Raw genomic sequence first — 14,336 nt, forward strand, 5'->3', positions numbered from 1 at the left:
GGCCCTGGAGGTCTTCTTCCTCCCGTTGCTTGAGATTCTTTCGCCGGGATGGCTGGCGGATCGGCAGACCTGTCGTGTGAATCTCGTGAGCGAGGTAGGTGGTATGTCCAATGTCGGACCGTGAACAGGTCCTGGAAGTCCAGGAGAAGGCAGCAGAGGGTGTCAGATTGGTGGGGGAAGAGATGGTCGGAGATGGGGGGCAGGGGGGCAGGGGGAGCTGGGGGGGAGGGGCCAGGCCTGGCTTCTCCCATAACTCCTATTACGAGCCCTTTGGGTAGTGTTAGGGGTAGGGAGCGAGGTTAGCAATCCGGACTGCCGCGACATGAGGGGGTAGAAAAGAGGGGGGCAAAAGGCAGGCTGAGAGGGTCCTGATTGGCAGGTTGGGGGAGAACAGGACAGACATGCCCGTGGGCCTGTTCAGGGGCAACCAGGTTTCTTGGTGGGGGGGAATCGTTACTGTGGAGGAGGTAATGGCGGGGAATGTTGGAGGGGAGAGGGAGAGGGAGAGGGAGAGAAGGGGGGGAGAGAATCAGCTGGGGTCGGGGCATGCAAGTGCACACTGCTGGGGGTGGAGGGTCAGGGGACTTCCGGAACTGGAGCTGTCTGTTGTGGCAATCGATGGTAGTTCTTAATTTCTGTAACAGGTCCAGCCCCAGGTATCAATCAAAGTTGCGACAGGTGGAGTCGAATATGATGAATTTGTGCTGTGTCAAGGCTGGTTGGTGTGTGTTGACACGAAGCGCTCGAGGATAGGCAGGGGGCCATCCCCCACGTCTACAAGGTGGGTTGACGTCAGGAAAAGCAGGCTAAAGGTTGACTTGCGACGGGAGTAAAAATGACTGTACAAGCAGGATCTGGCCACTCCTGTGTCGACCAGAGTCTGGCTTTCAGCCTCATCTTGTTGTAGATTGGGGGAGGGGTATTTGGGGGAAGTGGCCCCCGCCACCATGGGGAGGTGCGGGGGCGGCCCTAAAAATCCAACTGCCGAGGACCGTCTTCTTCCTCTTCTGGTTCCATCTTCCCGGGTTCGGTTTCTTCCATGGGTGCAGGTTCATCAGCTTTCTCCTTTGTTTCTAAGGAGGAGACTTTACGTAGGCCTGGGATGATTGGCTTGCGTCTAGCAGCCTTAAGTTGGTCGCTGATGTCGTGGAGTGGGCACCTGGAGCTGCACGCCAAGAACTCCCAGGGATTAGTCAGGATGAGGTTAGGGTTCTCCTTGTGGCTGGGGCGTCTGTGGGTAGGGTGTGCCCTGGAAGTTGGGGTGGGGCTGGTGTGCAGCATGGGCAGGCGAGGCTTGACTGGAGGTGCAGGTTTGTTGGTGGGGAACTTATTCACCTCGCTGATTTGTTGGGGGGTAGGGCAGGAGGTCAGAAGGCATCGTATAAGTTGGATGTCCCTGTCCAGGTCTCCTGTTGGGTCGTGGATCATGAATGCTCATTGACTATGCTGGGAAGGACTCTGAGGAGGGTGTTGAAGGTGTGTTGCTCCCGGGTTTTGTCATCCACCCCCGGGTAGGTGGCAGTAACCAGGCGTCTGGCCTGGATTAAAGTATCATCAAGATTACCATCACATATCAAGCTATCAAACTGGGATAGTGCCATTATTTTTCCTAGTGAGGGTGTGATGGCTTGGATCATGAGCTTTGTGAAGTTTTGCCAGGTGAGCCCCGGGATGATTTTTGGCGCGATATTTGTTGCCGCTTTGCCCAGTAGTGGGAGTTACTATTTTTGGTTTGTCGTCCTCAAACCCAATATCTAGCAATGGCTTAATAATCGCCAGATACATGTGGACATCGTACTGTTCTGTGTCAAATTTAGGCAACTGCACGTGCGGTTTGGTTGCCATTTTGTCAGTATTTCCTGAATGCCTCTCTTGTATGCCCGGGTCAAGAACCACCGCTGTCCACCAGTGTTATGCTAGGTGTTTAAGGGTCAGCTTCCCGTCCCTTGAATGCCTAGTATGCAGCAGGGTTCTCTTTCTAGACTGGAGCTTAGACAAATAAGAGAGAGGCAGGACACAATAACTCAAGGCAACAACCTTACATGTGTAGTGACCAATTCTATTCATGGAACAGGTAGATATCACAACAACAGGAATCTGGGTAATTATAAGCCATATACTGGTATCGTAGTATCGCGCAGGATACTGCCTGGTCAATAGTTCAGGATAGCAGGTGAATGGCACAATAAATAGTGTTCGTAGTATTTTGGGCGGGGGGAATAGCTCGCTGTCACTTGGAGGGAAACAGAAGCTGTACTTAGGCTGGGCAAGTATTACGCTGGTCTTGTAGTGCAGAGGAATTACACTATAAAGGCCGAGTCTGATGTTTACTATAATCACTGCACTCTTATTAAGTCTCTCCTCTTACTCTCACTGTGTCACTGTTTGCCCGGATCTGATTAGCACATATTGCTAGGCCTTGGACTTATATTCTAGTCGATATCACATGCCCAAAATTCTAGTCACTATCACACTGTCACTGATTCACTGTCACTCACTGTCGGTGGGGCGGCGGCATGGTTAGTGGGGTGGCTGGAGGACTCGCAGCCCGACTCCTGATGGGGGCCGAATCCCGCCTGTGGACTCTGTATCCAGCGGCCACATAATCACTCATAGGGGCGTCCTCTCTCGTCTGGTGCTAGGGGCGGCGAAGGGCCCTGCACTCTCAGGGCTGGGAGTGAAGGCCTTAGGGCTGGGGCTGAACAGCTCTGTGAAATGCGCACTCAGGCGCCTGATGGAGGACAAGGGTCATCGGCGTTGGGGTGGGGAGAGGCCTCGCCCAGGGGTCCTGGGGATGGCTGCGGGAGTCCGGTGACTGCGGCCTCCTGCCGTCGGGGACACTATCAGGAGTGAGCTGCGGCGTCTGTCGTCATCAGAGTCCATCAGGTAGGGTGCCTCTGGAGCCGGCTGGGTGGAGTACAACCCTGGGGATAGCAAAGGGCCTCTCCACAGTTCCTCGGGACTGAGACCCTCCTCCTGGACGATATCACATCATGGGGGTGTGGCAGCATCTGATGGAGGAGCGGCTGCTGGCTGCCTCCTGCTGTAGGGCCCAGCTACTGGCCATGGCCTGTGTGGGGGAGCGGCTACCAGCCATCTCCTGCAGGAGGGGCGAGCGGCTACTGGCCGTCTCAAAGGCACCTTCGGAGCAGCTACCGCCTGTCTCAAGACAAAGGTGGGAGTGGCTACAGGCCGTCTCCTGAAGGAGGGGTAAGCGGCTACTGGCCATCTCAAGGACACCTTCAGAATGGCTACCGACCATCTCCTGACGAAGGCGGGAGCGTCTACCAGCCGTCTCCTGAAGGAGGGGTGAGCAGCTACTGGCCGTCTCAAGGGCATCTTCAGAGCGGCTACCAGCCCTCTCCTGAAGAAGGGATGAGCAGCTACTGGCCATCTCAAGGGCACCTTCGGAGCAGCTACCGGCCATCTCCTGAAGAAGGGGTGAGCGGCTACTGGCCAACTCAAGGGCACCTTCGGAGCGGCTACTGGCCGACTCAAGGGCACCTTCGGAGCGGCTACCAGTCGTCTCAATACGAACGTGGGAGCAGCTACCAGCCGTCGCTGGGGTGCTGCCTGGAGCTAGAGTAATAGCTCCACCCCGATCCTATCGAGGGTCAACTCGCCTGCAAGGTAGTCTCCTTTTCCTGCTATGGCACCGGTGGGTGAGTTCCCGGTCACAGGTGGGCGCGGCCCGGGCGGACTTATGTCCCTGCCGCCCGGGGTCGGGTCACGCTCTGTCTGCCCCTCGGTAGGCTCCTCCTGGGGATGTTGTGTTGCCCTCAGTCGCTATTCCCGGCATTTTATTGGCCATGTGGAGAGGATGGAGAGTGAGAGACTAACGAGGAGTGTATGTGAGGGAGGGAGGGGGAGACCGTGGATGAGATGGAGGGATTGGGTGGAGAGGGCTGTGAGAGAGGGGGGGGTGTAACACTGAGCTTTATAATATGGAGAGGCTTTCTAATGGGTAGGACCACGTAGTTTGTGTAACGGCCGCCAGGGGCCCAGAGCGGCGCTGATGTTGTTTATCTACACCACCGACCATAAATATAAATATGCCACCGACGCCTACGTCTTTTGAAATAAACCGAAGAATTCGGAAAATATAGTGCCATGGCCCACTGCTTAGCTTATGTAAGGAACAGCGATACAGAAACAGCAAGCTATGAATAGTGATCCAACCGCATTTCCATGGTGGATGCGACGAGTGGTGGTGTTTCAATGTGGCGGCCAAAGCTACAGTACACGCTCGCTGCGGAGATCGCCTCTTCATATTATAGAGCTCAGTGGGGTCTAAGGGCATCGAAATGGGCAGGGGACGGCGACATGGAGGGGATTAGTGTGTGGCCACCCCTTACGGGATTAAGGCTTGTGGCTATGGATGCATGGATAGATATTTTATGGAAGAATAGAGAGAGAGAGAGAGAGAGAGCAACATGACCTTGTCTGAGTATGAAGAGCGAATCCCCTGCGCGTGATGCTATTTTGTTAACACAGACTTTGACAGGAGTTGACAGCAGCAACGGCGAGAGTCCGGTGCTTATCGCCACGAAGCAACATGAAAACATTGGGTTGGGTTATTGTTTGGATATTACAATTTTCAGCCACGTGGGGCCTGTCCTACAATGATGGTGACGAGGTAGTATTCAGAGTGTTTTCTAGATACTGTCTTATGGACTGCCATGAGGAAAGAATGTGAAGTATAGAAGGAAATGAGACGTCCTAAGTACCATTATCCTGCATTTGAAGAAGTTGGGTGTTGGATATTTTGCTACATGTAATAGGATTTAATCAGTATTTTCCCGTATGGGTAGATGTGCCTTTTACTTTAAGCAGCAGGAGGACCTTAGCATTTTAACTGCAATTACTCCAGTTTGTTTTCTGTATTTTTCTTACTATTTTTATGTTGATAAACATTTTTATTTCCAATGTTATTATCATGTTCCTCATGCCTCACCGGCGTTTGTAATGGTGGACTTGCTAAAATTTACTCGAATTTTAGTGACGTTAGGTTAAATTGTTGGCCTGGGTTAGGATAAATTGCCAGGTTAAGTACCGGTATGGTGAAGATGTAAGGTTTGGAAGATGTACTAAAAGGTGACTGGGATGTTTGTTGGAAGTGTCTGCCATTACACTCTAGAAACAGATGATACCAGTACTCACCTATGATTCCCAGGTTGAGGTTGCTTAGCCTGTAGGACCCGAACCTAGATGATTCAGACTGATTTGATGCTTGGGTGGACAAGGCTGTTTTTTAATTTTCACCTTAAAATCATGCTTTTATTCTTAGCTGCCCCGAAATCTATCCAGTTCACGTTCAAACCTTTTCATGTTTTCAGCATCTACCACATTCTCAAGGAGATTGTTCCAATATTCAGTTAATATTTCCTTTATTGCCACTGCCTATTTTTGGTGTTTTTTTTGTTTGTTTGTTCCATTTGATAGTTTTTTAGTTCATTTCAGTGTTTTGAGGCCTCATTTGTTGTGCAAGTGAATCTATCTATCTATCTATCTATTGCCAGACGCCTCAATCCCGTTTGGGGTGGCCACAAACAAATCGCCTCCAAGTTGCCCTGTCCCCTGCCATTTCACTGCCCTGCTCCCAACTCACACCCCCCTCTCTCATATACCTCTCCACCCCATCCCTCCATCTCATCCTCGGCCTCCCCCTCCCTCTTCCCCCCTCCACCTCACTCACATACACTCTCTTCGTCAGTCTTTCACCCTCCATCCTCTCCACATGGCCAAACCACCTCAGTGTGTTCCTCATAACGCTTCCTATCACATCCACACCACAACGCTCCTTTTAATCCTCATTCGTCAGCCTGTCTCTCCGTGTGACCCCACAGGCTCCTCTTAAATAACTCATTTCCACTGCTCTCACTCTTGACTTGTGTCCTTCCAACAATGTCCAAGCTTCACTTCCATACGTTAGAGTTGGTGTCACAATACTGTCATGTAGTAACTTTTTCACTTCCATGCTCACTTCCCTGTTTCTTATCAATGCTTTCAAAGAACCAGCAACCTTTCTTCCCTGCTGTACCCTTTCAAGCAATTCACCCTCCAAACCTCCATCCTTACTCATCACACTACCCAAGTACTTAAACGTACTCACATTTTCCAATTCCTCACCATCCAACCTCGCTGTACATTCACTGACTTCACCTCTCTCAGAGACCATCACTTTATTCTTCCCTACATTCACCTTTAGATTCCGTTTCTTACACACTCTCCCAAACTCATCCACCAAGCCTTGCAGCTCCCCTTCGTCTTCACTCAACAATACATTATCATCTGCAAACAACAGTACAGGGAGTTTCCAAACACTATCCTCTCTCACCAGGGCCACTCTAACATCCACTACCCTACCTTGTACCTCTTTTATTACCCCATCCATGTACAGATTGAACAACCATGGAGACATGACACATCCCTGTTTCAACCCAACTTTCAAAGAGAAAAATTCACTTAGTTCACATACACACGCACTGCAGCCTTCGCACCATTGTACCGGTACATACTCTTCACAGCATTCAGCAACTTCCCATGTACTCCATATATTCTTAACACTTTCCACAATCCTTGTCTATCCACCCTGTCATATGCTTTCTCCAAATCCATGAAAGCCGCATACAACTTCTTTCCCTTCTCTAGAAACTTTTCCACTAAAGATCTAAGAATGAATATTTGATCTACACAACCTCTTCCCCTCCTAAAGCCTCCCTGTTCTTCTCCAACTAATTTCTCTGTTCTTTCTCTAACTCTGTCAGTAAGTATCCTACCATACACTTTTCCTATTATACTAAGAAGACAAATGCCCGTATGATTACCACACACTTCTTTTTCCCCTTTTCCTTTGTACAAGGGAATAATTATACCTGACTTCCAATCCTCCGGGACTCTACCTTCCTCCCAGGCCAATCTGCACATATTCCATATCCATTCTACTACTATCTCTCCCCCATGCTTCAGCATTTCACCAAACACTCCATCAATTCTTGGGGCTTTCCCTGATTTAACTTTCTTCATTGCTTCCACAACTTCTATCCTACTGATTTCTTCCTGTCTTCTCACCTCCCTCCTTCTCCCAGCCATTCCCCAGCCACTTATACTCGCATTACTTCCATCCTCTCTGTTCAACAATTCCTTAAAGTGTTGTCTCCATCTGCTCACTTTTTCTCCCTTCTCCACTAGTAATCTACCATTTTTATCTTTCACCCCCCTGCTAACCTCACTTCCACCCTGTCTTACTCTCTTCACCTCTTTCCAGAACATTTTCTTACAGTCCGTCCACTTTGCACTCAAATTCCTTCCAAATTCCTCGTCCACTCTCTTCTTACTCTCTCTTACTAATCTTTTCACCTCTCTCTTTCTTTCTACATATAACTCTCTCTTCCGCCTCTCAACTTCTTCCACGCCTCTATTTCTCATTGATCCATTGTATGCTTTCTTCTTTTGTGGCACAGCCTGTTTCACCTCTTCAGTCCACCACGCTGTTCCTTGCACCCCCCCTCCGTCTTCTCTTCCTTCCACACACCACATCACATGCTGCACATATTTCTTCTGTAAATATTCCACACACACCTTCCACGTCTCCCATCTGCTCCAATTCATATTTGCCCAATCGTTCCTCCACTTCTCTCTTATACTCTGCCTTTTTCTCATCCTCTTGCAACCTTTCCACTCTCCTTGCAACTACTCCTTCCTCTTGTCTTTCCCTTCTTCTATTCCTCCATCTTACTTGAATTCTAATTCTGGCCACCACCAAGTAGTGGTCAGAAAGTCCACTCTCCCAACCTCTATAAGCTCTTGCATCCATTACACATTTTCGCATCCTTTCATCCACACACACATAATCAATCATTGCCTTCCTTTCATTCAGTTCACCACCCACCCTTCTCATCACTTGCCATGTATACCTGTGGATCATTTTATGCCTGAAGAGGGTATTGGCTATCACCAACCCCCTCCCAGTACAAATGTCCACTAACGCACTCCCATTCTCATCTATCTCAGCAGACACACCTCACTCACCAACTATTCCATCCACCTTCACATTCTCAACTTTACCATTCATATCACCAATCAAAAACACTCTCATTCCTTCTAAACTTTTCCATGCACACTTCTACATTTGTCCAGAACTCTTCTCTCACTCTTCTAGCACGATCTTGCGTTGGCGCATACACATACACACAATCACCCACATTTGTATTCCAACTTTCAACTTTACCCACACAGTCCTTGACCCAACTGATCCATACTGTCTTATGCTCCTCTTCCATCTTTTACTCACAACTATACATACTCCTTCCTTTGCCCTCTCATTCCCACCTACTCCTGCACATATACCCCATCCATACTCCCATTCTCTCACACTTTCTCCTCTTCATTTTGTTTCAGTTATTCCACATACATCCACTTTCACACCCTCAAGCACCTGGACAATCTCTCTCTCTTTCACCTCATCATTCGCTCCCCTTACATTCCACGTTCCGATAACCATGTCCTTTGTCCTGTCCTTGGTCGTCATCGTTTGGTCAGTCCTTGTCCGAGGCTTATTGTTTGTTTTTTTAGTTAATTGTTTTCCGGGGAGGGGCACTAACCCTCCGCCAACCCTTTCAGTCGCCTTTTACGACAAGCAGGGATACTAGGGGTGTATTCTTGAAGAACCCCGTGCTGTCAGAAACTCGACATCACCACTAGTCTTTTTGCTGGGTTTTGACAAAGAAGCTGAACTTTCTTCCATCTCATATGTGTGTACAGTATGTAAAAAACATTATTTATTTGTGTAAAAAATACTGAACTATAGAAATAGGTCAATATACAGATCAACAAAATACGGATAACTCACTTCCTCCAGAGGTGTTGAGATGCTGGTAGTAGCTTGAAGATGAGGAGTTATGTAGTGTGTGAGCGTGTGCGTGTGTGGGTGAGCGTGTGCGTGTGCATGTGGGTGAGCGTGTGGGTGTGTGTGTGTGTGTGTGTGTGTGTGTGTGTGTGTGTGTGTGTGTGTGTGTGTGTGTGTGTGTGTGTGTGTGTGTGTGTGTGTGTGTGTGTGTGTGTGTGTGTGTGTGTGTGTGTGTCTGTGGCTGCTGCGTATTTTCTTCTCTCCTTGCGATACATTTGCCTAAAACACATGCGATCCACACAGTAGATTTCTCCACGAACATTTGCTGCACGACATACGTATGTATATGTGGCTGTGGCATACTGTATTTCTTGTCTCTGACACTTGCGCTTTGTTTTAGCTAAGTCAGTGAATGCATGAAATATTTCTCTGTGAACACTCACTGCGACTTTATTGTATTGGCACACACCACACTCCTTCACGAACACCCGCAGCAAGTTTGACGTACATTTCACACAATTCCATACGCATTTTCACTGTCAGAATCACAATAATTCCATCACTAAACACCTCTAATTCTTCCTTCCTGACAATAAAAACTGTACGTGATGCCTGCCCCATTCCACACTATGGTTCCATAATTTCACCAAGCCAGCCACAATATCTTTCACACAAAATACACTTTAGGCATTGGCTTCATTATATACGCATTTGTAATCATGCCATGGGCCTTGAGGAGGGCGAGAGGCGAAATTCCGCAACAGTGAACACGCATATCGGCTTGTAAGCCTAACGCTTCACAACGGACACAATTCCTTTTTGTGACATATATCTATGTTCCATCGACAATATCACATACAAATATGCTCACAAATATTGCATTATCACACTGGGTCCATAGGGGCTTCGGCTCGGGAAGGAGGGGAATTAGTAGGAGTTTAAAGGGACTGAAGACACAACGCAACCCACCGCCTGGCTACTTGGAAGAGACTGAGGTATATTGCCATGTGCTGGGCCCAATGAGGCAGCTCAGTGTTGCCAATGCCTTACCATTGGAAAGAGCAGTAGTCGCTACAATGCATCAAAATTTGACGCGATTTTGCCAGAAACTTTTTTTTTTGGGCTAATTTTTTTGTGCTTAGAAATGCGATTCGAGTGACTAATTATCTTGAAATCAATCCCCATGAAACGCGAATCACGTGACTGTGCCTGAGAGGGTTAATCATTAAAGTTAGGGTTTAATTACATACATCATTTCGATAGTTAAGGCATTATATTATATATCAATGGAAATGTCTTGTCAAGACATATTTTGTCACATGTTTTTTAAGGTGTTTTTGTGTATGTGTGTTTTTTTTTTACACCCCGAAAATAAACCTATACATAAAATGTTCGTGCATGTAATTAATGTTACTTTGTAATATATATATAAAGGTATTATTAACATGTTAAAGTTTTATTATCCTAGGCCCAATAGTTTCTTTTAAATGAATTTTTAAATGGTGTGCCCTCCTCTCTTCTTATTTCTCCCATCTTTCCTGTCACTTCTTACTGCTTTTCTTTCCTTTACAAGTGGTTTTACATTGAGTGACAAGCCAAATGGTTTCCTGTAAGCCAGGAAACCATTTACAACGCTGGGTGGTAACCATATAACCAAACTACACGTGCTCCCTACTTGTCAACAGATGGGTTGGTGGAGGGTTAGTGCCCCTCCCTGTAAAACAAATAACTCAATGTCAAATGGCCACCCCTTATGGGATTATGGCATCTGGCAATAGATAGATAGATAGTTTTTTTTTTTTTTTTTTTTTTTCTCTCGAAGACCTGACAAAGACCTGACAAAAACTTACGAAGGACATTATGCCAGTAGTTCTTGAATATTGTCTGGATGTTGTCCCAACCCACAGCATCAAGACATCGTGCAGAACACTTGCAAGGCTCACCCACTGCCTGGGCATTCACGTCTTTACTTGTTGCGTGGCTGAAATAAACTTCACCAATATCTCTCTTCCTCTTCATTTTCCTCTTCTTCCAAGTCTCTGGCTGCCTTGCTCTCTTCCTGGTTAACTTCCTGGCCTCACCATCACTTGCTGAATCACTATCACCCATGACTGTCTATTTAATTCACGAAAAAATGGCAAAATAGAGGAGGATAATCCACACAGATCACTGCCATGCCATACACCACCAAGCGTAGCACTGAGTGAGGAGGCAGTCAGCTGTTCATTGGAAGTCCCGAGTGATTGGCTGAGACTGGGTGTGTGGCTGCGAGGCACGCACTCATTGGCTGATGCCTACGCCCCTATGGACCTGTGCCTTCAAGTACCTCCATATAAACCCATGCACAAAAACAAGCTACTTTCGACCCTCGTTCACGACATGTAGGGGTTCTTTTTCTGTGAAATGTTTGTTGTACGATATTTTTGAACCCCTGAGCTAATTTTTCCCACTTTTAACTCCGAAAGTTGGGAAGTGTGGGTTACACCCCTATGGTCCTGGGTGCCTCAATTATACCACGGTCGTTCTCTCAGTATGGCCAGTTTTACCAAAATTGCTTGTTTTCAGACCTTAATACCTCGGAAAGTGTAGCAGTTAGGGAAATATATTAAAAACCATATTACTCATCAACTCTTGTTCTTGTGAGTAAAAGCATCTCCAAGTCTGTAGGTGGTCGTGTTGATGAGTAAGGACGTAATGAAGATAAGTACTTTTGCCACGCGAGGCAGGACGTATTCTTGCGTGTGCATGCGGCCCCAACTTTGGCATTGCTGTCAGTGTGATAACTTCTCCATTCCTAGATGATCTAGTCATAGTTGCATCCAAGGCACACCCTATGGCACTTTCATTGAGCCCTTTCCTAGTATCCATGGAAAGAGGCTTGGCAGGGATGGATAAGGTAAGGGGTCAACGTGAGGCAGAAATGGAATTGGGTGAGAGGTTTAAGAAAACATCGTCCTACACCTGGCAAAGTCACAGAGATGACTGAGGTATGCATGCCTCAGGTGGCAGGAGTCTATCACGGCCCTTTGGTGGCAAGATTAAGTGGCGGTTTTTTCAAGCTATGATGCAAAAACAGTTTTGGTTATATCCAACACCTGGCGTCCCTAGCCCACCAGTTTCGCACTGCATATAATTGTCCCCTGGCAGCTAGGAGTTAAACTGTCCCCTGCCCCAGTTGGGATTCAAACTTGGGCTCATTAGGACTGCAGACCACCTCTCTGTTCATTCAACCACCACATCTTGTCTGGTCACTATCCCCAGTCAGATGGACGGGCCGAGGCAGCAATGAGAGTCACAACAAGTGTTGAGAGGCAACACAGAAGCAGGAGGAAGTCATCACAACAAATGGGCAACTCAAGTGTTGCTGCAGTACTTCAACACCCCCTAAGAGAAGGGGACAAGTCACCTGCTCGGCTAGCAACAGGAAGGCAGCTGAGGGGTGGGGTGCTGGCAGCAAGGCAGCACTACTTGGTGGACAGGCAATGGAGGACCTCATTGTGGAGAAAGGAACATGCTATGGCCAATAGCCAGGCTCATGTGCGAGTTAGCACTGCATGTGATGCCACCATGCTGTCACAGTTGGCTGTAGGCACACCTGTCAGAGTACAGGATTCAGTGCCAAAGATGTGGGACAAGTTGGGTGTGGTATCGGAGGTAAAGCCACATCAGCAGTACATGGTGAAGGTGGATGGCAATTGCTGTCTGCCACTGCGAAACCGTTGCTGCCTACTCTCACAGCCCTCACCCATGCCAGCAATATGGCTGCAGCAGGAAGGACGTGTTCTGGAAGGTCAAGGATCTGCACAACCACACCCAGCCCCAGCTGACCAGTCACTCTCTACAGCATCCACACAGAGAGAGGAGGTAACCTTCACATCTACAGAATTAAGTACAGTACAATCCCAGCTATCCTGTATCCAGACAAATGGAATTCTCAGAAAAAGGGGAGAATTCAAGGGCTGGTAAGAATGTCAGTAAGTTATAACTGTGTGCCAATTTGAATGGACCGCCAAACCGCCATTTTGTGTCATGCGATGCTGGGTGAAGTTGGACAAAGCAAGGTGAAGGCATTTCCGGCTAATGTAAATCCCTAGTAAATCCTCTTAACCAGCTCTCCTCTCCTCCTCTTTTTCCTTCTTGAATTCAGCCATCCTCCACACCTTCCACAAATCATCAGTTTGCTTTTTATCACCAGACAGTACTCAAGCTCTCTTAATGTTGTGTTGCTCTGATAGACGGTAATTCCTACACTCCAAAATGCCTAAAGATCAAACTAAACATAAGCATGTCGTGCTTACCTTAAAACAGAAGCTGGACATATGCAATAGACTTAAAAAAGGCAAACATTATAAAACATTGATGACTGAATATAATGTAGGAAATTCATTTTTTTTTTTTTTTTATGCTGTGCTAGGAAGAAGGAACCAAAGGCCATGAGCCTGCAATAATTGTTCCTTCCAAGAGAAAAACAAAATAAAAGAGAGAGCCAAATTCAAGATCCAATCATTTTGAGATGCCTGGACACACTGCATTTGAAAGACTGGAGAGCATAGCTAGCAGGAAATACAGACAGAGGGAGACAGTTCCAGAGTTGACCTGTTGCATAAATGAAGGACTGGGAGTAACGGTTAACTCTTGCATTAGAGAGTTGGACAGAAAAGGGGTGAGAGTTTGCTGCTAGACGGATGCAACGTACTCGTCGTAGAGGCGGAGGAATGCAAGCAGACAGTTCAGAGGAGCAGTGACCATTGAAGTAGCAATAGAAAAGTGATAAAGATGCACCAGTGCGGCGAAGAGACAGAGGTTGAAGGGAGCCACTAAGAGGAGGCGAGTTAATGAGATGAAAAGTCTTTGACTTATGATATCAAGGCCCAAGCATCCAAGCTCAAGGAATTTTTCATGAAAAGCGAGACAAGTAAGTCCATTGAAAATATGCGCACTCTTCATTGGTCGAAAATGGAGGATCTAGATCTAGCAGTGCACGAGTGGTTTTGCTTTGAAAGATCTAAGGGAGCACCAATTTCTGGTCATCTTGTACAAGAAAAAGCGAGAGAGTATCACGGCAAAATGAATATTAAATCAAGTGTGATTTCAGTATTGGATGGTTAAATCGTTTCAAAGACAGGCATGGAATTCGTAAACTTGATATCTCAGGAGAGAGCAAATCAGCAGAAGAATTCTGTGAAGAATTCAACAGGCTTATGGCTGAACATAACTGCAAAGCAAATTTGTAATGCAGATGAGTAGAGCTTGCAGTGGAGATGCTTACCCCAATGAACTTTAGCGTGTTCACAAGAAAAAAATGCACAAGGGTTTAAGAAAAACAAGGACCGTGTAACCATGCTGTTATGTGCTAATGCAGCAGGCACTCACAAGGTGCAGCTATTCATTGTGGGTAAATATGGTAACCCTCGCTGCTTTAAAGGCATTGCAAATTTGCCTGTTGAATACAAGGCTCAGAGCAACGCATGGATGGATGCAGAACTTT

General features: G+C 47.2%; 1 protein-coding gene across 1 annotated transcript in view; it reads left to right on the forward strand.

Moving 5' to 3' along the window:
- Window positions 1–4,553: 4,553 nt before the first annotated feature.
- Window positions 4,554–14,336, forward strand: part of LOC145392190 (transmembrane 9 superfamily member 1-like) — a 538,883-nt gene continuing 529,100 nt past the window's right edge. The window contains exon 1 of the mRNA XM_080266639.1: window positions 4,554–4,636. Coding sequence (XP_080122765.1) covers window positions 4,556–4,636 — 81 coding nt within the window. The 5' untranslated portion in view covers window positions 4,554–4,555. The remainder of the gene's footprint in view (window positions 4,637–14,336) is intronic.

Source organism: Coenobita brevimanus, chromosome 21 (assembly GCF_032717465.1).
Source record: "Coenobita brevimanus isolate Jiangsu-jjx chromosome 21, ASM3271746v2, whole genome shotgun sequence".
Lineage (NCBI taxonomy): Eukaryota > Metazoa > Arthropoda > Malacostraca > Decapoda > Coenobitidae > Coenobita > Coenobita brevimanus.